This window comes from Eriocheir sinensis, chromosome 34 (genome assembly GCF_024679095.1).
Source record: "Eriocheir sinensis breed Jianghai 21 chromosome 34, ASM2467909v1, whole genome shotgun sequence".
Lineage (NCBI taxonomy): Eukaryota > Metazoa > Arthropoda > Malacostraca > Decapoda > Varunidae > Eriocheir > Eriocheir sinensis.
In genome coordinates, this window is record NC_066542.1 from 8,829,555 (window position 1) to 8,853,712 (window position 24,158).

At 44.5% G+C, this 24,158-nt stretch overlaps 2 protein-coding genes across 19 annotated transcripts in view; one reads left to right on the forward strand and one right to left on the reverse strand.

Moving 5' to 3' along the window:
- Window positions 1-24,158, forward strand: part of LOC127007025 (uncharacterized) — a 206,709-nt gene that overhangs the window by 138,848 nt on the left and 43,703 nt on the right. For 10 of the 18 annotated variants that reach the window (XR_007760025.1, XR_007760032.1, XR_007760030.1 and 7 more), the window contains one exon: window positions 19,938-19,952. The exons of the other annotated variants lie outside the window; for them this stretch is intronic. Coding sequence is in view for 4 of the 10 variants with exons in the window: in XM_050877506.1 (XP_050733463.1) it covers window positions 19,938-19,952 (15 nt within the window). In the remaining 6 variants the exon portion in view is untranslated. The remainder of the gene's footprint in view (window positions 1-19,937; window positions 19,953-24,158) is intronic. 18 annotated transcript variants of the gene reach the window in all.
- Window positions 1-24,158, reverse strand: part of LOC127007026 (uncharacterized) — a 94,882-nt gene that overhangs the window by 54,731 nt on the left and 15,993 nt on the right. Inside the window, 1 exon segment of the mRNA XM_050877512.1 lies at window positions 8,044-8,176. Within this exon segment, the coding sequence (XP_050733469.1) occupies window positions 8,044-8,176 (133 nt within the window).

Consider the following 24,158-nt stretch of genomic DNA (forward strand, 5'->3'; position numbering starts at 1 on the left):
ACGCACGGTCACCGCCATTCTCTCACCCCCTTCCCCTCCCCTTCCCTCCATTTCCATCCCCTCTCTCTCCCCAACCTCCTGTCCGCTCCATTCTTTCTCCCCTCCCCATCTGCCCCTCCTCCACACCACCTGTCACCTCCATTGTGTCTCCCCTCCCCTCCCATCCTCCACCACTTAACACCTTTCTTTCCTTTGCTCCTGTCTCACTCGTCGCCTCTCGTTCTCCTTTTTCCTCTTTTTTTTTTTCCTTCCTGGGAACAAAGCAGTCTCCCCTCCACGGCAGAACTCTCTCTCTCTCTCTCTCTCTCTCTCTCTCTCTCTCTCTCTCTCTCTCTCTCATCATTATTCTCTTCCTCCTATGCCCTCTTCACTATCTCCCTCCCTTATCACAGTTACCCACGTTTCCCTTATCCTCCTCTCTCCGTTTTCTTTCTCCCGCTCGCTCCGTCATCCAATAACTCTACGGTGTTTGTGTGATCCTTTTCACTTACTCTTAACCACTTTACCGACTCTTCTTTCCCCTCTCAAATTTTTCTTTCTTTCTCTCTTTTATACTCTCGATCTTCGCTATTCTGTCTCCTCTTATTACATTGTTTCATCGCTTTCTTTCGATTTTCCTGAAGTCTCGTCATCTCCTTCGCCTCATTCCTTTCTTTTTTCTGCTATTCGAACATTTTTTCCCCCTCTTCCGCCATCCCTCTCCTCGCTATTTCTTTAATCTCCTGACTCTTCTTTGGCAATTCAGCGCACGCGTCAACACACACACACACACACACACACACACACACACACACACACACACACACACACACACACTGGTGAACTATTTATTGCCTTCACCATCAAAGATATAAAGAAACGTGTAGATAGAAGGGAGAAGAAGGAAGAGAGGGCAGAGGAGGAGGGAGATAGGAGAGAGGGAGATGAAGAAGAAGGGAAAGAAGGGAATACAAAAAGATAACAAAGATGAGAGAGAATAGAGGGAGACGATAACAAAGCAAGCGAACATGCATTCATATATATATTTGACGCATTGTTTTATACGTTAATTACCGGAGAAGGGACTTGATTAATGGCCGAAGCAGATGCGTTGCTATTGAATCCACTTGATGGGAAAGGCGACTAATGGGAGACCAGACGCTTTGATGATGGTGTGTGTGTGTGTGTGTGTGTGTGTGTGTGTGTGTGTGTGATAAGTCGCGAGGAAAACGAAGGGCAGGCGCTGATTGGCTAGTCGGTGAGAGGCAATCCGTTCCCATCTCCCAATCTCCCTCAGTATAGCGTTCCTGTCACACGTTCTTGCCTTCCTTCCTTCCTCCCTTCCTTCTTTCTTTTTTTCCTTCTTTCCTCCCTTACATCTTTACTTCATTTTTCCTTCCTTCTTTGCTTCCTTCCTTCCTTCTTTATTTTTTACATCTTACCGCGCTTCCCGTTTTCTTTCTTCCTCTTTTTCTTTCTTTTCTTCCTTCCTTCTCTCTCCGTTTCCTTCCCTCCTTGTCCCCTCTCTTTCCCTCCCTGTTTATATACCTCTCTCCCTTTGTTCCCCCTCCCTTCTTTCCTTCCGCCTCCCTCTTCTCTCGTTTTCTCCCTTACTCCCTCGCTCTCCATCTCTTCCTCCTTCCTTCGTCCCTCATTCCTTTCCTTCTGCCTTTGCTCCTGACGCGTGACCTCCTTTCGCCATCTACAGCCTCGAGGTTTCTTTTCTTTCGTTCACTCCCTTCCCTCTTTGTTTCGTGGTTTGCTTTCTGCGTTCTTTTACTGGGCGCCTTCCTCCAATAGTTTCGCCATTCTTTTCTTATTGGCCTATTTCTCGTGTTCTTTGTATACGGTTTTTTTTTTTTGCCTCATTTCTTTTTCGGGGCGGGGTTTTTTTTATCTTCGATCTCTTGAAGCTCTTTCGTTCTTTTATGCGTCGTGTCCTTGTAAGAATCACTTGTATTTTGGTATCTCTTGCAAGTTCCTGTACACCTAAATCTACTTAGCTAACCAACTTAGTATCCGCGAATCTATCTAATGTTTTCTGGAAGCACGCATTGCCACTCGCCACATGACCGCCAAGCCTGTTCCACTCATCCACCACTCCGTTAGTAAACCAAGTCTTGCCTATGCTCTTGTTGAATGTGAATATCTCTAACTTAAACACAACTTAATGGACAGATAAACGTGTGTGCCATAAATGTTTGGTTTAGTGCATTGTTTTGTAGATATAGAAAACCATGGGTGTGACAGAAGCAGCAGTGTTATTAGTAGTATCTGCATAATCAGAACAAACTATTACTTTTCACAATTTTAGTCTTTGTTCGGAAAGGTTTGTCTCGCCTCTCTCCACAGATGTTGCGCCGACTAAACGAAACTTTCCAACTTTTTCGCCTCTCTCATCATTCTTTTACTCCTTCCCCGCGTTCTCCTTCTCTCCCTGTACGTTATATCTTCATTTTTTCCACCACTTTCTACTTTCTTTTCTCCTCTCCTCCGCTGCGTCCCTCCTTTCTCTCTTTTTTTTTTTTCCATGTCGCTTCCGTGCTCTCAGTCGCTCACTCACTCCTCTCGCTTCTAACTTTCAGAACGCCTCACTGTCTCTCGCTTCTTGTACATCACTCCACCGGTCTCCCTCATCTCAGTTTTCCCGTCTTCCTCCCGTCTCTATCCACTTTTTTTGCTTATTCAGTTTTTTTCATGTATTTTTAGCCCCGTCCTTCTGCTTCGGGCAATATCCGCTTGTTATCACTTTTTTCTTCCCTTCCACGCCGTATCATTCGTTTATTTCCACCGACTCATTTCTTCTGCACTCCACAATCCATCATTCTTCCTTTCTCCCCTTTATATTCCAGCCTCTTGTTGCCCCTTCCTTCCCACCATTTCCATTTTCTCTCTTTCTCCGCCTTACGTCGTTTCTCCCTTCCCATCTTCCCCGCTCCTTCCCTTCCTCTGTCACTTCATATCCCTTTCCCGTCTCCCTTCGGCAACCCAGCGCCCTCATGCATGCACTGGAATAACTGGTCGCATTTTTTTTTCTCTCCCGACGACGTGCGGGAAAATTAACCTAGGGTGGCTCCATTCGTGTGTGTGTGTGTGTGTGTGTTGTATATGAAAAAAAGCGAGATGCAGTGGCGGTAATGGAAGGAAAAATACTGCACGTCCATCATCCCTGCCCTGTTCGTCGTGGCGTGGTATGGCCGACCCTCCCAGTAAGAAACGAAGATTTGCGTCACTGCTTCCCACGCCCGGCAGCGATAGAGCATCTGGTCCCGGCAGCGGCCAGACCTATTCACCCCACGGCGCCCGCTGCCAAGAATCTCCGCCACAAACAAGCCGCGCTCATGACTTCAGAGACACAGCTTTAAGACCTGAGCAGCGATGGTGATGCTGTGGACGTGCCCGAAGTGTTGTCTGGTATGAAGTCAGGGCTGTAATAAGTAGACTGACTTTACGATTTTGTAACATTTTTACGTATTGGTCTGGATAACTGAAGAGGAATAATTAAGAATACACACACACACACACACACACACACACACGCACACGCACACGCACAATTACCACCACCGCCGACAACAACAACAACAACACCTAAATTCTCACAGCAGCCCCGCCATCACCTCCATCTTCAGCATACACCCTTACCACCACCACCACCACCACTACCACTATCATCTCATAACAACCACCATTATCACTACCACCTTCACTACCCTTCCCACTACTTCCACCATAAAGACATCACCATCGCCACCACTGCCATAAGTATTACCATCACCACCACTGTCACCACCACCACCACCACCACAACAACACTAGCATTTACCACAGCCGCCACCAGCAGTATTTCCACCACCACAATCTTGAGACTTGTGTGGCGTCAGCTGTACGGGTAGTGCGATTGGAAACTTTGAGATTTGACCTGACCCAACTGACTGACTAAGTGATTGGTTGCGTAATAGTTCTTGGCTGTTTCGTTCGTTCACGTGGCTCTTTGCTGGAGATGTAAGCTTTCCTTTTGCTTTAAAGAAGTCGATAACTGACGGGGCTGTGATACTGAGACTGATGGTTCTTGTACGGTTTCTCGGTATATATTTTATGGAAATAACTCAGTTTTATAGGTATCTAAGATTTTGACAAAATAAGTATTTACTTTCTTATTATCAGGCTCTTGTAGGCAGTGTGATTTAACTCTCCATGCTCTGCTGATGCTGCATTGGAGTCATCACTGAAAGTTGGGGATTCTTTGGCGCTGCGACCTGACTGGAAGTTTCGTGAACTCATGATTCCTTTCGTTGGCACCAAAGTTTAGGCAATTGTAAACTTTCTAAGTGTGGCCTTACGATGCCTACATGCGAACATAGAGAACTTTGAGGCGTTGAATAGGTTCATCATCTCGATAGAAGGAGGCACAGCAGCAGGGAGACTCACCCTTAAGGCCACCGATTGGCTGATGTTTGTTACTCGCAGCGGTGTGTGCTTCCTCAACGCGGCAGGAGTGTCGTTGTTGGTGTTTGTACGAAGGACGAAGAATGCACAAATAAGACCCCGGGGAGTCATGTTTCACCGCGCTGTTGTGAGACATGGCCGCTAAAAATCACTTATAAAGGTGAATTGACATCTTGCGTAACGGAGATCGTATGAAGGATGATAAAGAACACTGAAGTGGCCGTGTATCAACTCAACAATTGGTCCGTGAGACGTCATCAGCCGCACAGGGAGTAAACGTCACCTCTGACAATATTGGCGCGTCCATCACTGCCGGTGCGTTCATAACTTTCGTCGAGAAGTGGATGGAAGAAAGAAAGAGAAAAGAGAAAGTGGGGAACGGAGGAAATCATGAAGACGTCTGCAGTGCCCGAGGCGACAGCACGCGCATCGATCCCGCCTGAAGCTGTTTGGAATTGGGAGATGTCCGCGTGGCCTGCTCAAGGGGCCTTCGGAAATAGGATAGAGATCAAAGCAGCAACGCGCCTCTCCCAGTATGACTTGAGTTGATGACGATGATGACGAGGTATTGACTACGTGAACTGAGGGGTGTTCTGGCGACAGGAGGAAGGCTGGTAAGCTGTCTGATTAGCTGGAGGATCGGGTGCTTGTGGTGGGTGGGTGGAGGATGCAGGCAGTTCAGGTTGGCTTGAGTGATTAGATGAGTGGGGTTAAGAGGTCCTGGCTGGCACGATGGTCATACTGGTTGATTGACTGGCCGGCTGGTTGATTTGAGTGGAGGAGTGTGCGGAGAAGGGAGCGGGTAAGTTTATGGGATGTGGGCCAGCTAATTGCCTGGTGCACCGCTGGGAAAGTTAACAGACCATGTTGATGAGGAACCTACTGACCTGACCTGATTTGCTAAACGGGTGACTGGTATTGTTTAACGGACTGGCTAAGTGGGTTGTTTGTGACTGAGAAGTTTCTTTGGTTGATTAGCGGGTGACTGGTTAGCTGAGTGTATGGTTTGGTAGACTGACTGACCAGTAAACGAAATATTAGCGAGCTGAAGCGATGGGTTGGTGTTAGCGGTGACTGGTTGGGTGATTGCGTGATTATCTAGTCGGCTCATTGGCTGACTCAAGAAAGGGACATATACCAAATAGATGTATGGATGGGTGAGTAAATTAGCTGAATGACTGAATGACTGGCTGTGGTGAGTGACTTACGACTGCCCGGCTAAAAGGAATGTACTCTTAATTATCCCTTTTTGAAAATATATCATCACGTATTTTTATTTTCTCCATCTTTCTCCCCTCCGAGCGAGTCATTATTGTGTTCATGAAAGCGCTATCTCTCTCTCTCTCTCTCTCTCTCTCTCTCTCTCTCTCTCTCTCTCTCTCTCTCTCTCTCTCTCTCTCTCTCTCTCTCTCTCTCTCTCTCTCTCTCTCTCTCTCTCTCTCTCTCTCTCTCTCTCTCTCTCTCTCTCTCTCTCTCTCTCTCTCTCTCTCTCTCTCTCTCTCTCTCTCTCTCTCTCTCTCTCTCTCTCTCTCTCTCTCTCTCTCTCTCTCTCTCTCTCTCTCTCTCTCTCTCTCTCTCTCTCTCTTTTCATTAACGTTATTCTTCATTCGGAAAATTCTTGCTCGGTGCGACCCTTCGGTGCATGTTTTATTTTGACGGTACATGACTTTCATCACAGTTTTCATATTGGAATTTCAAATCTTCTGTTTCTCATTTAAGATTTTCATCACCAGTTCTATTTCCCTGACTTTTCATTCAATACTTTTGCCCGGCTTTCCTATCATTTCTACTTAACAACCTCTCATCACTCTAATGTCTTTTTCCTCAGTATTGTATGCCGGAAGCTGTCGTCTTTCTCATTCTCAACGCGGAAAGCCTCGTTTACCCATTAAAGTCACGGCAATCGTTCCTTCATTAATGTTTCATCTCCCTTCCCTCGCCGCCGCTGCTTCCCACAATTAATCACCTGTGACACTTCCCACTCACTTTCCAGGACGCTCATGCGCTCCTCATCTCTGCTTCAAAATGCAAATTTCTAGAAGTCGCTTAACTTCTTTCATGAAACTGACTTTTTTCCCTTCATTAATTTCCTAACACCATCTGCGTCCTTTTTCGTCGTGAAGTCTCAGAGAAGGAGATCACATTGTTGGGTGCCAAGTTTCCAGGCGCGGGAAGCACGTGAGAGAGAGAGAGAGAGGTGAGGGGCATTGACAAGTTAATAATACCAAAAACAGAACAAAGCTGACACAGATTTTTGTAAAAGTCGATAAATTTAATTACACTGCAGGTAAAAGCATTCAAATGCAAAATGATATCGTTTCTTCTTTTTCTGCACTCAATGCTTTGTCGGGACAATAAAAAAACACCCATAAAGTGCTGTGTTCAGTTAATAGTCATGTGCAGCAGAGCCGAGGCTTGCTGTAACAAACAACGCTGAGTGAGTTGCTTTTTTTCGGCGGCATGTCTGGAACGAGTCCGTGCTGCGCTCTGACTCCAGTTTACGACCTTGTGCCTTGTGCTTTTGGAGTTTAGGGGGAGGAGGAACGAGTGTGTGGGTGAGTGTGGGCGTGGGTATGGGTGTGTGTGGGTAGGTGTTACAATATACAAGTGTTAATACATTTTATTACATATCGCGCCCCTTCATCCTCTCGTTACAGGTTCACCCGCCATTCACGCGCTCATTGCAGAAACGGTTGAGTTCCTCATCCATTTGACGAGACAAGCATTTTCAAAGCTATAAAAAATATATTATTCCGCTGACACTTAGTGGTCGCTGTCTCATTCAGCAAGCAAGGAGGATGGGAATGTGTGGTGTTGTGAGTTTATATATATATATATATATATATATATATATATATATATATATATATATATATATATATATATATATATATATATATATATATATATATGCGCTTGTACATATATACGTACATTAACATACCACGGATGTATGCTTGTTAAATATTCTTGGAGTAATCACGCTGCTCAATACCGCCGCCTCGCACCTGGCAGTATTTAGCAGCATCAGACGAGCCGCTGACCGCGGTGAGCAGGCAATTAACCAACGAAGGCACCTGTCAACCATGTGGTTCAGGTCACTCAGGTATCGGAGTTGACTTTGCTCTTTGGAAGTTTGGGAATCCTCTAGCCTCTGCTTGCCTGTATGAGAATATATATATATATAGATATATATATATATATATATATATATATATATATATATATATATATATATATATATATATATATATATATATATATATATATATATATATATATATATATATATACACACACACACACACACACACACTATACCAGTATTATAAAACGGATAATCAAATCGTTTTTTTACTTGACATTTTACTAACGCACGCAGCGCTGTTCATAAACTCGTTAACATAAAACATGAAAATGTCGCATATTGTTGCTTTACACGCAACATTTTATGTCACTCCCCACAGAGGTTCACCCCGGCACTTCTAGAGTACTCTGGGACCCTTTTGTGCAGCAGAAAGATACAGAGACAGAGAGACGCCGAGAACGTTAGGGGAGACCCTGCCATGCAGTGGACCAGTGTTAGTTGGAAATGATGAGGCAACGTTGACTCACCTGTAGACGGGGATGGTGTCGCTGTAGCGGTACCAGAGCACCACGAGAGCCGAGTCTTGCTTGTGTTTGGGCGTCGGGGCGCAGGGCAGCTCGGCGCGCCCGCCGCTCACCACCCACACGGTCCGCACCACGGCTGGGAGGGAAGGAGGAGGAGTTGAGAATACTGAGTTGTTGCAGCTTTAGGCTGACCACTAATTTAAAGAAAACAGTTAAACATGCGCGATATGCAAGGAATAAATTGTTACCGTACAAGTAATAATAATTTACCCATATTTCTATATATAATGGACATGCGTGCCATGCAATCTGAAGTAATTTTTTGTGGGTGAAAAATCATAAAAAAATTGTCGTATCTTCCCAAGACAGACACAGTCATCGGACAGACAGACAGGTAACACTAACTGCCGAGCTTTATAAAGAGAACAACACATTCATATCAGTGAAGTCACAGAACATTGATTACAAAGCTTAATGGTTATGCAAATAATATTTTTTCCATTCTTTTATAATTTCAAATGTATAACTACGAAACGCTGAGGGTTCCCGCTGAGCGTTTGAGCGTGATAACCTTGGAACAAACAGTGACATTACATTCATTCGGAAAAAAATAAAGCGTGATAATGTGCTTCTTATGTCAACGAGAATGAAGTTGTTTTTTTTCCTCCAAATCTTTCTCTTATTTTTGCTCGTTCAAAGAAGGTCATCCAAGGCAATACAGTGATTTGTTCTTAATGCTTCGAGTGTTTTTTTGTACGGAGAAAACGGGGAGAGAGGAGGCTACTGGATGCCCAAGGGGACCAGTGAGAGGAAGGGGATATGTGATAAGGCAGAAGGGATATGAGAATCAGGAGGGGTGGGTGGAGGCTGCACGAGTTCGGTGTGGAGTGTGCGAAAGGAGCAGCTGCACAGGGCACGCCAAGAGCCTCTCATTTGCGTCCCTCCTCAAGCTGTGGTCACGAACCTACTACGAAAAATCCAATCCCATTCTCAGCCTCCTCATCCATGCCCCTTCTCTTCTGCCCTCCCGTACTCGTTATCTTTTTCCTTCCTTCTTTTCTACTGCTTTCTAATTCTCCTTTACCTCCCTCACCTCCTCTTCCTTTTCTTCCAGTTCTTCTCTTCCCCCTGTTAAACCTCTTCTTTCTTTTTCTTCGTTTCACCAATTTCATGTTCTCTTCCTCTGTTACGTTATTCATTTACTTATCGTCTCGTTGTTCCTATCTTTATCTTATTCTCCATAGTTGATTTATTCCTCTTTTTATTTTTACTCTTCCTCTTTCCTTTCCCTCTTCGGTTAACTCTTATTTCCTTTGATTTCTTCTGCTTGTATATAGTATTATCTAACTCCCATTCGCCTACCTTCTCCTTGTCATATTCATATTTATTTTCATTTAACTACTTCGTTTTCCTTTTCTCTTTGTTCCTCTGCCATTTTTTTACCTCCTCCTCCTCCTCCATTTTTCCTCTCTTTTCTCGCCCCCTCCTCTTCGTTCTGTTCTCTGGTTTATCGTTGTTCTATTTCACCTTTTCCAACTGTCCTCTTCACCTCTTTCCCCTAAAATTAAATTATTTTCAAAACGAACGTCCTTCACTTTCTCCTGTCTCCGTTCCAACACACAGACAGTTTCCCAGTGAACTCTTTTAACCTGTTTTCAGTTACACCAAAGCAGTATTTTCGTTCAGTGACTGATATTTCCTTTTGCTCAATTCAGTAATTTCTCGCCTCTAACCACAATAAATTTTCCAAGGTAGAGACACAAGTATTTCCGCAGTAAAAGACTCTCATTCCGGGCTGTCTGGACGGTGCGGGTCGTTGAGGGTGTGTGTGTGGACGGGGGAGGGGCCTAAAGTCACCCTTGCGTGCTATCATTGCTGGTAAATTTAAAAAGCCGCTGGGATATCCGGATAATAAATTCCTGGGTTAAATTAGTTTACCTGTCACAGCTCACCTTTTGTCAACTCTCGAGGGTCGCCCGTCATAAAAACGCGTTGGATAAAAATGTTCCCCGTGTTTTTTTTAATCGTGTGGCGGCAAATATTTTTTTAGATGAATATTATTACCGTTAATAGCCCTACTGTTTTTCTAGCTAGTAGTAGTAGTAGTAGTAGTAGTAGTAGTAGTAGTAGCAGTAGCAGTAGTAGTAGTAGTAGTAGTAGTAGTAGTAGTAGTAGTAGTAGTAGTAGTAGTAGTAGTAGTAGTAGTAGTAGCGGTAGTGGTAGTAGTAGTAGTAGTAGTGTTAGTAGTAGTAGTAGTGGTAGTAGTGGCGGTAGTGGTAGTAGTAGTAGTAGTAGTAGTAGTAGTAGTAGTAGTGGTAGTAGTAGTAGTAGTAGTAGTAGTAGTAGTTGTAGTAGTAATGGTAGTAGTAGTAGTAGTAATAGTAGTAGCAGTAGTAAAGGTAATAGTAGTAGTAGTAGTAGTGTTACTAGTAGTATCAGTAGTAGTAGTAGTAGTAGTAGTAGTAGTAATAGCAGTAGTAGTAGTAGTGGTAGTAGTAGTAGTAGTAGTAGTAGTAGTAGTAGTAGTAGTAGTAGTAGTAGTAGTAGTAGTAGTCTTATTACTGTCTTCATCATTACTCCGAGTTAATTAGCGTGGATAATGCAGGAAGGGAAAATATTTATCTTTTCTCCCTCTAATCAGCTCGCCGGTGGTACTTTTTGTTTTGTTTTCTTGGTTATTTCTTTGACTCTCCACGACAACGCCTGCGAGTATACTGAAGGGTTTTTTTTTTTTTGTTAGGGCTCGGTAACTTTCTTATTTTACTTCTCGTCATCACCATCATCATCATCATCATCATCGTCATCATTATTCTTTTTTCTCCTCCGTATCTAGGCAACTTTATTGCCTCCGTCAACGAAGTTGGAGGTTAAATTGTCGGTCCGGTTAGTACGTATGTTTATTTGTTTGTTTGTTTGTTTGATTGTTCGTTCGTTAGCAGTCTCCCGTGCACAATTTTGCGGTTATCTCAACCAATGTTTTCAGGGAATCTTCGTGTCCATCCAGAAAAGAACCCATTAAATTTTTGATGTCAAAGGTCAAGGTCGCACAAAACGTCAGATTGGCCATAACTTCGGTTCTCTTCATCGTAGAGACTTCAGACTTGGTTCATATTTTAGCTCATGGAGAGACGCACCTTGCATGGCCTTGACGTTGACCTTTGACCTTGACCTCGAAAAGTTCGCCCAAGGTCAAAGTTTCCAAAAAATAGAATTTCATAAAATTTCGAAACAAATGATTACATATAATGCACCTTGCATGACCTTGACCTTGACCTTTGTCCTTGACCTCGAAAAGGTCGCCCAAGGTCATAGTTTCCAAAAAAAAAAAAATTTCATCAAATTTCGAAACAAATGCTTCTATATGATGCATAGGATCACAGTTGATGCCCATACCAATTTTCAGGAAGATCTTTGGCGGAGGTGTGCTCTCTCCCAGTGCTATGCGTATAGTTCTTTTTTTTCTCTTCCTACTAGTTCTTGCATAGCAATTTCTTCCCTTTGCTCTAATCTAATTTTTCTCTCTCTCTCTCTCTCTCTCTCTCTCTCTCTCTCTCTCTCTCTCTCTCTCTCTCTCTCTCTCTCTCTCTCTCTCTCTCTCTCTCTCTCTCTCTCTCTCTCTCTCTCTCTCTCTCTCTCTCTCTCTCTCTCTCTCTCTCTCGCTAATCCGGGTTTTTCTGGTAGTTTCCTTCTCTCATTTTCCACCCTCCCTTTTTTTACTCGCTTTCAACCTTATTTTTGTCTCCTTATCTTGTAATCCTTATTTTTCCGCTCCTCCTCCCATTGCTAAGCCGATCCCTCCTCCTACTCCTCCTCCTCCTCCTCCTCCTCCTCCTCCTCCTCCTCCTCGTCCTCCTCATTTTTTTTCTCATTTCGACACCCAACTTTTTACTCGTTCGTGTATTCCCTTCTCCGCCTCCTCTTCCTCTTCCTTCTCCTCCTCCTCGTCCTCTTCCTCTTCCTCCTTCTTCTTGTTTTATCCTGCCATTTACTCGTCTGCATCTTTATTTTCTCCTTCCCCGCCTGCTTCTTTTCCTCCTCTTTTTCCTCTTCCTCGACTCGCTGTTCTTCCTCAAATTTGTTCTCATTATACTCCTTTTTGCCTTTCTACTCCTCCTCCTTCTCCTCCTCCTCCTCCTCCTCCTCCTCCTCTTCTCTCATAATTTCCCTGCACATCCCTCAGAAGTCAAAGCCGCAAAATATTCCAACGCCTTATTTAAGAGGATCCATTATGAAGGCTCTCCCGTGGTTGAGGCTGCCCACACGAGGCGGTCTCCTCCCTCATTGCCTCTCACCCCCCAGGCAACTACTATACCGCCTCCCTCCTCGCCTCTCCATCCCCATTCTCTCCCGTTCTCCTTCCCCCCTCTCTCCTGTTCTCTCTGATTCTTCCTCTCTTCACACTTTACCGTTGTTTATTTTTTCCTCTTTGTTCGTTTTTTTCCTGGCTTCATTTTTTGGGTGATCATTTTTTGACACTTTTTCTCATTCCCATTCTCTCTCGTCTTCCTTCCCCCCTCTCTCTCCTGTTCTTTCTCTGACCCTTTCCTCTAACTCTTTTCCGTTGCTGTGTTTTTTTCGTCTTTGTTCCTTTATTTCTCTCCGCTTCGTTTTTTTTTCATATACCTATTTTAACACTTTTTTTCATCTTCATCTCATTTTTATCCCCTTTCTCTCTCCCCTTGTTAAATCTCTACTACTTCTCTGACACACTTCCCTTTTTGTTGACTTGTAGTTCTTTCCTTACTTGTACATTCTGATCACTTTCACCTCTGTCTTCATTCATGTCTGTACTTCTTATTTTAACACTTTTTCATCTTCCATCTCATTTTTATCCCCTTTCTTTCTCCCCTTGTTAAATCTCTACTACTTCCCTGGCACACTTCCCTTTTGCTGACTCGTAGTTCTTTCCTTCTACATTCTGATCACTTTCACCTCTGTCTTCATTCATGTCTGTATTTCAAACTTTTTTCTCTCTTCCTTTTGTTTTTCCTTTCATTCTCTTCCACCTCTCTCTGGCTCCCTTCTCTTTTACCGTGAACGTGAAACACTCTCTTGAGAACCCGACTAATCTCTCTTGTGGCCTTTGGAATTATTCGTTGTGTATGCTGAAAGCGTCACAGTTAACCATCCCTTCTTCTCTCACACCTCCCGTTAGGAAAGATTAATACGCACTGGAACAAATGAATATATACAGAGATAAACAAATTAGTTACAGGACGTTCCAGGTAATCCCTTCTTCTCTCACACCTCCCGTTAGTAAAGATGAACGCGCAGTTAAACAAATGAATATATACAGAGACAAAAAAAACAGTTCCAGGACGTTCCGAGTAATCTCTTCTGTGTTTCCTTCTGTCTTCAATCCCTAACTTTGCTTCACACATTTTCGTTATCGTCTTTCTTTTCTTCGTCCGTCTCCTTCATCCAACACTTCCCTCCTCGAATGTTCACAACTCGTCATTTATTACCACCCAAATCCCTTCTTGTGCTGCTGTTCTTAATCTATTATTGACGACCGCTGAGCCTCGATTTTGTGTTGCTGGTCGCTTCGTCGCCCCTCGTGAGCAGCGCCGAAGCAATGAGCGGATAAGGAAACAGAAAGAAGCACAGGGGATTAAGAACGCCGTATTCCTCATAAGATGCTTTCTGCTCGAGGGAGGAAGAAGAAGAGAATCATGCAGGAAGAATTAATGTACCCCGATGTATCTTGGAGCGTTATTGAATTCTAAAGAGCTAGATGTGGGCGTGAATGAAAGCCGTCAGATAAAAAAAGTGTATCAGGTGGGAAATGATACGTCAGGACGGGTGAGGATGCTGACTCAAGGTTTCGCAATAACAGATGAAAGGAAATGTGAGAGAGAGAGGGAGGGAGAGAGGGGGAAGATGTGAGAGTGAGAGCGATAGGGGAAGGAGGATAGTGCTCGCTTCGTAACAACTTCCTTGCTGACCAATGGACCAGAAACTTGCAGGCCAGTGACGCGGCAGCCGAGAGTTAGTAAAAAATGCCAGCGAGGGGAGAGAGAGATGGCGAAAGAAAAAAAAATCACACACACACACACACACACACACACACACACACACACACACACACACACACACACACACACACACACACACACACACACACACACACACACACACACACACACACACACACACACACTATCTTGCGTGTGTGCGTGCGTGCTCCACTAGAGAGGGGAAGGAGGGGAGAAGGTGAAACGAAGGGCTTTGCTGTAATAGAAAAAGGAAGGGATGAGAAATATGTTGCTTTTGGTCTCAAGCAGAAGTTTATTCAGCTAGATTAAGCAAAACTTACCTTTTTCAGCTCATAACTCAGGGCGTGCTGTAATAACGCTAAGAAATCAACAAAGCCTGCGGTAGGAAGGAAACAACAACCTCTCTAATAGGACGCGCGCACAACTACTCGTAAATATTTTAATGGAGAAGTCTGAGCGTTTCCAAGTCACTCCTAATTTCTTTTTTACCTGAACTTATCGAGGTGGAAGTGGCAGCCTGTGTTTCTTTGTGTGCTGATGTGGGTTGGAACGGTAGCAATATGTGGTGTGTGTGTGTGTGTGTGTGTGTGATTGGGCAAACCATGTAAAAATATCGTAGTTTTCCTCCCCTTTCTAGTTAATTGACAATCGAGGAAACAAAACTATTTTCCATTTTTAGTGTTGATGCACATACTGCCAACACGAGAAATAAATGTATATATGATTCCAAAGAGAAATGTTTGCTTAAGTCTTAGGGCTGTTCACCCACAAATATAAAATACAATTCCCATCCCGCCCCAATCAACAAGTATTACATCGGGCTCTCAGAAAGGCCACGGCAAACAAAATAATAGTGGGATTCCATCTAGATTTTGCTTCACTGGTCACGTTCAAACAATTATTTCAAGATTGCAGAGTCGGATATCCTGCGCCTGGCACTCTCCCACGCTGGCAACGCTTACCGAGAGTATTCAAAACTTCCTCGAGAATATATTTGATGATTTGAATGAATGTGAGCGAGAGAAAACGAGCCAGACAACCTGCGACACTTTGCTATTGGATGCCTTGGTAGATAGACTTAAGAGGGTTGTGTTTAGTATGGTCACACAAACACACACACACACACACACACACACACACACACACACACACACACACACACACACACACACACACACACACACACACACACACACACACACACACACACCGAAGGAAATGTCCATGAAGTACCATTCGTTGTCTCGCGTGAACGACATCATCCCGTTTTATGCTGAATTTCATGTTTGCTTCCCTTGACCGTCTCTCGGCAGCCCCTCCTCATTAGTCCAGCCTTACTCGTGTGTTTATAAGACTGAAAAGTGTGTGTTTAAGTGTATGGTTGTTTAAATGTGTGGGTATGAATACTTACTTTGTGTATGGGGAAAGGAATGAGATTTTTTTTTTTAGGGTTGAGGATTAGATTTTGAGTTAGATTCATCATTTTTTCTTTTATCTTTTTTTTCTCTCAGTGCCTTATGAGTTTAGGCATTTTGTGGACTGTAGCGTCATCTCTCCATTTATGTCAAACCAGTTAGGAACACGTATTGGTTCGTGTCGGCATTTCTTGGAATGGCCTGGCAGTTTCATTGTGTGTCCACGGCGTCCAGCGTCCCCTCGACGCGACAGTCACTTGGCAGGCGAGTGACAGTGATGCAAAACAGCCTTGGATAGGACGAACAGATTCTGATGACCTTTTCCTGATTACAGAGAGAGGTTGTGTTTACCGTCATGTAAAATTGATTCATGACCCATTCTTGTCGTTTTCCTGGGGTAACTTGAATACGGCTCGATTGCCTTGTCAGAATAGTTCACGGTACCTTCACGAGCAAGGAATATCAATTGACAGGTATTAGGGAAGGCTTGGTGTGCGCCAGACCTGTGGTGGTGATGGTGGTGGTGGTAGTAACAGACCCTGACAAAGGACAGGATAGTGATGCAATATGGGACAATAAAAGAGAGAGAGAGAGAGAGAGAGAGAGAGAGAGAGTGCTGTACCCTGATTAATGTGCGAGTTTCCCTTCACTTCGGCGAGGCAAACAAACCGTCGTGTTATCGCCGTCACTCAGGCTTGTTAACGGGGTCACGATGTATAGAAAACGTGAGGATTAGGTGTCACTATTTTTCACGTTATTATATGGCTACGAAGAATAGATGGAACGATTGAGTGATGAAGTGCGGCGACGCTAAGAGAGAGAGGGAGAAAAATAGATACATAAATAATACAGATTTTATTTTATTTATTTATTTATTTTTTACAGCAGAGGAGACAGCTCATGGGCAAAAAAAGGAAACAATAATGAAAAAAAAAAGCCCGCTATTCGCTGCACCTATAAAAAGCTCAGAGGAGTGGCCAAAAGATAGGTCAATTTCGGGAGGAGAGGTGTCCTGAGAGAGAGAGAGAGAGAGAGAGAGAGAGAGAGAGAGAGAGAGAGAGAGAGAGAGAGAGAAAAAAAAAAAATGTCCTTTACACTGCAAGAAGACCATACGTGAAAGACCATATAGTTTTAATAGTGTGAGATAAAGATAAATTTAAAAACTCTCTCTGAATACGCAAAGGAAACATAATCCAGCACAAACAAGCGACGCCTCGGACCCGCCGCCACGCCCGACGCTGCTAATTTGTCTCTGCTCCGCTTGGGAAGGGGGGAGGATTTTTATGGAAGCGTGAATGCATTTTTTTTTTCCATACTCTTTTTTGTCATGTTTTACTGTGACTATATATATTTTGTGTGTGTGTGTGTGTATGTGTTGTTATCTATGTACAAAGTTTACGTATTTTTATCTTATGTTATTTTATGTTTTTATTTCAAGTACTATTTTTAAGCCTCTACAAACGCACCACATTTTTTCTACTTGCTTTTTTTTAGTATACATTTCTGAATACAGCCACTGAAAACATGTTGCCTTGTTGCGTGTTGCTTTACCTTTTGTTTTTTAGTTCGGCTACAAAGTTTATTTTTTAGCCATTTATTATTATTATCTCATTCTCTATTTCCATCTCTCATACTCCAATGTTCTCTCTACGCCTTTTTATAGTTTCTTTATTCTCTTTCCGCCTTCTTGTAGGTCACGGCAAGATCTCATTCGCATGGTATTGACGGAAGTAAGTTTTTAACCATCTACCATTGTCATCTCATTCTCTGTTTCCATCTCTTATGCGCCAATGTTTTCTTTAGACCTTTTTATAGTTTGTTCATTCACTCTCCGCCTTCTTGTAGTTCAGGGCAAGATCTCGTCCACATGGCAGTGACGGAAGCAAGTTTTTAACCATCTATCATTGTTATCTCATTCTCTATTTCCATCTCTTATGCGTCAATGTTTTCTTTAGACCCTTTTATAGTTTCTTCATTCTCTCCGCCTTCTTGTAGTTCAGGGCAAGATCTCGTCCACATGGTAGTGACGGAAGCAAGTTTTTAACCATCTATCATTGTCATCTCATTCTCTATTTCCATCTCTTATGCGTCAATGTTTTCTTTAGACCCTTTTATAGTTTGTTCATTCACTCTCCGCCTTCTTGTAGTTCAGGGCAAGATCTCGTCCGCATGGTAGTGACGTCAGTAGCGAACGAACTGAGGGAAGTGCAACAATACGGACAGAAACAAGCGGTCTTTAGCACCCACCAGATGGCGCTCATAAAATACCTTGCAATTATATTCAATGGATAAGCGACCGACGATGTTTATGATTTGTTCGTGCTTTGAAATACATCTGGCGCCATAAAATATTTGCCTCGTCGATTACAGGATCAGTGTTTGTTAGCCCCGCGTTGATATGTTTTATAAGTGAATTCTTTCCATTATTTGGCTCGCGTTTCCCTGTTTTGATGGCTGTGTATAGACGCGAAACCCGATCCCCCACTGAGCTCCAATTGCAGTCATTCGCATATATTTTTTTGATTATGCGGATTTGTCTGTCTTCGTCATTGCCCTTTTCGTTGTTTGTCTTCTCTTGTGTGGTGTTTTTCTTCAGTAATTTTCATCCTTGTTCATTTACTTTATCCTTCACCTACTCCTTCACACCTCACTTTCCTTCTTCTACTTTTCCTCCATCTCTTCCTTTTCTTCTTCTTTTTCCTCCTATTCTCTATATTTCTCTTACTTTTGCTTCAGTTTCCCCATCTCTTTCCTCTTCGCCTCTCGTTTTTACTTCCCTTTTCACCCTCTCTCTCTCATCTCACTTTCATTCTCATCTCCCTCTTCCATTCGCTTTCCCCTTTACCCTCGTTTTGCTCCTCCTCCTCCTCTTCCCCATCCTTCCTCCCCCTCGGTTCCATCTCCTCCTGATTCACTCTCGTCCCGGATTCCATTATTTTATTTTCCATATCCACACTTTTTTTTTTTTTGCTTCTCCCTCAACGTTATTTTGTTTATCTCTTTTTCCGTGTATTTTTTTCCCCTTTGCTCCTCGTAATTCTATGTTTTCACCACGCCTTACATATCTTACTCCTGTTTCTTGCACTGAGTATATTTTTCTTCGTTTCTTGTAACCTCTCCTTGCAGAGTTGGCTAAATTTATCATCACAGTTATCTTTTTTTTTTCTTGCTATATATTATTGGTTTTTCCGGTCTTGTTTGTTTCCATCCCATTTCGTTTTATCCTCGTTTTGTTCAAATCTATTTCGTTTCACACTTCCGTCTCGAATCCTCACCCTCGTTCGCATCCTCCCGCCTCCTGAACGTCCTCCCTTCCTCCCTTCCTCCCGCCCACCCTTTCCACATCACCAGCACCTGCACCGCCGTCACCTGGAGGCTGCTCTCATATAGTTTGAGTTTCCCTGTCCCAGCTTGGTTATATTGAGTGTGTGGAGCATTGGTTACCGTTCCTGAGCGTACTGACCCACCCGAAACCCCACCGTTGATATGATTTGCCATTTAACACCACGTAGTCAAGTCTGTGTCTGGTCTCCCATTTCAAAGGGACGTGGGTGTATTCATCGTTGCCATCATTAGCTACATATGATTGCTAAAAGAGGCGTGGAGGTTGGTGTGGTACTTGCTGCCCTTCCTCGTGACAAAGGATATGTGATGTTGTTTTCTGTGGATGTATTCTTATCCTCACCTTCAACATCATCATCATTATCGTGTTTACTATTATATACGTTGACGTTTTCACTTATACAAGGACCACAAGACGAACGACATGGTTTTCACTCATTTTTAGCTCATTCGTGTGTATTTCGAGCGTTTTATTTATTTTTATTTTTATTTTATTTTCAAAGCATCCAGTCTGATTCCTCCGATCTTATTCAATTTCTGACGTTATCTGTCTGACCCGATATATGATCTTCCTCTACTCAAGACTACAGCCTGGACCCAGAACCTCAGCCGGACCGCGATGTCGTTAATAGGCAAACCTCGCCTCGTACCCTCTTAAAGATGTTGCCTCGATGCTCCGTCCACGTTCCGAGTGTTCCCTGTGGCCAGCTAACACAGCCATTAAATACCAGACTTTTGCGTGTGGGGAAAGGCAAGCGCGCGCGCGCACACACACACACACACACACACACACACACACACACACACACACACACACACACACACACACACACACACACACACACACACACACACACACACACACACACACACACACACACACACACACACACACACACACACACACACACACACACACACACACACACACACACACACACACACACACACACACACACACACACACACACACACACACACACACACACACACACTCTCTCTCTCTCTCTCTCTCTCTCTCTCTCTCTCTCTCTCTCTCTCTCTCTCTCTCTCTCTCTCTCTCTCTCTCTCTCTCATTTCATAGTCATTTACTTTTTCTTTGTTTCCAGGCTCCACTTACTAATCTTCTCGTTATTTTTTTCAGACTACACTAGGAGCGGTGAGTAGCGAGCTTTTTTTTCTACACTCTTTGTGTTGCCCTTGAGCCGTCTCCTTTGTTGTAAAAAAAGTATTTGCCCATTTTTTTCCCTTTATCTACAGCCCTCTATAATTTTCCCCTTTCCATTTTTCATCTCGCCTAGGTTTTTTTTACACAACAGTTTCCCCACTCAACCTCAATTTACCCTTTTTTTACAACTTTGTCTTCAATGCCTCGTTACTCTTATAATTTCCCGTCTTCTTTTGATGTATTCGGGTCTTAGAAGATTAGAAATATTATAATGAGTTGATAAGAACACGTTAGAGACTTTGTGAAGGCATCGTCTGTCTGTTATTAAAATGTACTTCTGAGTCTGACCCCATCACTCTAACTTTTTTTTTTTTTTAACGTCGCGGCCTATTGCGCCGGTAGGCTTCTTCCTGGTGGGGCCTGATGGTCAGCCTAAGGCTTCTTTCCGGTGGGGCCTGATGGTCGGCCCAGCCCGTTTTGGCGCAGGCGAGTGTTTATTGTGGCGCCATCTTGCATTGGCTCATGCTGCCCTCCCGGAGCTCATATTTAATCCTTGAATCTAGAGTCCGGGTTGATAGGTGGTCTTCTGGACAGCATGTGGGTAGTTTTTAAGCCACTCGGAGGCGGCTAAAAAATCCCAGCTTGGTGGCACCGGGCGGGGATTGAACTCGCGTCCTCCTGAACGCGGCGCCGTCACTCTGTCGACTCAGCCACCGCCTCCCCACCCGTATGTGAATGAGGACACTACACGTTCGCCCTCTGGCCGTGTTCCCCTAAACAATGAACAGATTTACAATTCCACGATAATTACATCGCCCAGCACCACCACCTCGACCCTGCCCGTGTTGCATCAGCCTCAACACTAATGAACCGCTCCACACACACACACACACACACACACACACACACACACACACCACCACCACCACCACCACCACCACTGCTCCTGTTCCCATACCCTGGCTCTGTCTCAGCCCTTCCCCCGTCCCCTGCCGCCACGCCCCAGCCTCACCTAATGAAGGCTTTTCATCACCGCCACAAAACAGGTGTGCGATGGGGCGCCGCGGGAAGCCAGGATTTTCCCTTGCCGCTTCACTCCCCGTGACGACTCGCTCGCTCGAGAAACTCTTGCTAATAAAGAGGTCGCTGTTTTCCTCTTGACTCCAATTTCTTGGCGAATTCCCATTCCCCGAGAAGCACCTTGGTTAGTGGCTCATTTCTCTTGTGTTTTTCTTCCTCGGTACACCCCCTGCTCTGTCCTTACGTGTTTGTGTTCCTTTGTGCTGGCTGATATTTACAAGGTTTACCCGCACGAACTTTTAACTTTATTAGTATTGTCTTTTTTTTACTATTTGCTCTCGGACGCAGCGAAGCAATATTTGGCAAACGTTTCCCCTTCACAGGTTCACCCGAGCAACAGCATGACTCACCCTGACTTGTATTCATGAAGACGCAGGAGCGGGCATGTTAGCGGGGCGTCCTCCATCCTGTGTCACTAGAAACGCGAGGAATGGCTGCTGGAAGGCGGAAGATGGAGCGGCGCCTTGATGAAACATGAGGCTGGGGTGAAGGCGGGGGGTGGCGGGAGTGTATCCGTTGTGCGTGGCAGTGGTGGTCGTGGTGACGGTGAAGATGAGAATATAATGAAGGGAAATAGACTATCACTTCTAATATGAGTCCTAGGTAATGATGTGCTGAGAGAGACGCAGGAGAGGATGGTCTTAGGATGGAAATGTATGTAAAGGACTTCTCGAAACCTCTTCCCTTCATCCTATCTATTCCTCCGTTGCCTCCGTCCCATATTTAGCGAATTTTCAGGGCCAGGACGTAAACAGCACAAAGCAAAAAGAAAATGAATGGGAGGTATGAAGGAAGAAGAAGAGGAGGAAAAGTGTAAGGGAAAGAAGACCAAAAAAGAGGAGTTAAGGAGTGAAAAATGAGAGAAGGGAGGAGGTGAAGAAAAAGGAGTAAATTTGAGAGTGGGTAAGAGTTCGATAGGTGAGTTAAGAAAGAAAGAATGAAGAAATGAGAATGGGACAAGGGAGAAGTGGTGTAGAAATCAAATGTTGAAGAAGAAACTCTCTGCCTGGCTCACAAAATACACACACACACACACACACACACACACGACAGAATACCGGGCTCTGGCATTATCCTGATGTATGGACATATTCATCAGGTTTACTCACATTTTTTTTTCAATATCACGAGGCACCCGACGCGTCCCCTCTTTCGCACGCAGAATATCATCAGGTCAATGGTGCGATATCAAGCTCAAAACATATACAAAGAAAGCTCCCAGACAGCATTTTCGCGGCCGTAGTTTTCCGTCTTGTCCTGTGTCTTTCCCGTTCGATGCCAGATAGCACCAGCAGAAACATCAACAGTAATAGTAGCAGGAGAACGCCGGCAAAACATATGACGTACGCGGGACCATAATCACCTACTTCCTGGCCTCTCCTCCTAACGTAAGGTGGATGGCGCGGCGGCACTACCTCGCCAGACGCAGCGGTAATAAGGGCAAGGAGGGCAGGACGCGCGGGCTGCTTTACGACGCTGTGCTGCGAGATGCTGGAACTTGCTCTCATGTCGCGGGAGTGGTTAAGCCATAAGGCCGCTGCTTCACGTCCAATACTCCGGACAGCGACCTGAATCCTCGGGCTTCCCTCGGAATCCGTCAAGAAGAATATTGCTTTCCTTTTTCTTTTTCCGCAAAAGGACTTACTCTCAGGATGTGATGGCCGCGGCAGTGCATCGTGTGTGTGCTCTTTCCTGCCTCCCTGCTCGCCCTGCCCCCCTTTACCCTCCTCCATCCTTTCTGGAGAGCACCGAGACTCATTTGGGGCGCCAGCTTATTTCTCTTCCTTTTTTTTAAGTAAAGGAAGGGGATGTGGAGGGGCGGCAATAGAGCTGTTTGTATTCCGTCGTATATATTCCTTGATCACCCTCCCCCCCTTTCTCTCTCTCTCTCTCTCTCTCTCTCTCTCTCTCTCTCTCTCTCTCTCTCTCTCTCTCTCTCTCTCTCTCTCTCTCTCTCTCTCTCTCTCTCTCTCTCTCTCTCTCTAAGCTTGTTTACATGAATTACATGACACTCATCCCTTTACGAAATATATTTGTTTGCATGCCAATATGTTTTCAATGTGTGTGTGTGTGTGTGTGTGTGTGTGTGTGTGTGTGTGTGTGTGTGTGTGTGTGTGTGTGTGTGTGTGTGTGTGTGTTTTCCCGAAGGTTAATTAATGAAGACGAGTTCGAGTCATGAAAAAAAAAAAATCCTTGCCATCTCAGCCCCAAAAATACATCATCTTACTCATCTTTCATCGCAAAAGGACGCTCCTCATTAGCCTCTTCTCACCCACTGTCCCGCTAATTAACGGTGAAGGCTTCTTGAGGAGGCGCCATTTAAAGGGCAGAGGTGTAAGTGGCTGGAGTCGCCTTTTCCTGCCTTGCTTGTAAATGGCTGCGTCAGGCGCCCCTGCAGCTGGGGTCGGGGGCGTGACACAGGCGGCGTAGCACGAAAATTTCCCGAGTGTGATTACGAGAGTGCCGCCGAGTGTTCTGCTTCAACATGAGGAGAGGCGCGTCAATTACTTAAATGACCTAAAGAGAAGACGTGATAGATTGTCGGTATGAGGCATTGAGAAAGATATGAGGCAGTCGTGCACAGTGGCTTCAGGGCCGTGGTGAGAGGGGCGTCCGTTGAGCGCCGCTGTCTCTCGCGGGACTTCGGCAAGGAAGAAGTAGGTGGAGTTTTATGAGCGAAATAAAAGGGAAGTATTAATATAACGCCCTGAATATTAGAAACAGGGCTTGTGTTTAGTATGAGCTGGAATACTTTTATACCGCCTTCCATCACTCGAAGTATTATGGCTGTTGGGTGTATCATTTAATATTCATGAAGCTTGGCCGCCTCGCCTGAACCCTCACCAACACCCATTTCCGTACACGGGCAGGATGTTGCTTGTTATTTTTTTGGTAATGTTATTCGGGATTATACATAGATCCAAATTTGATATCATGCTGACGATATGATAAACGACAGAACCGACGCTCATGTGATTTTAGCTTTCCGTGCATAATAACGCTGCCGAGGCCCTCTTTCCTCTCTCCTTACTGTGAAGTCCCGCCTCTGAAGGATGAGAAGCTGTTAGGGGCCGGGACGCAACTGTTTCTGGGTCCGGACATTCCCTTGCCTGCTGT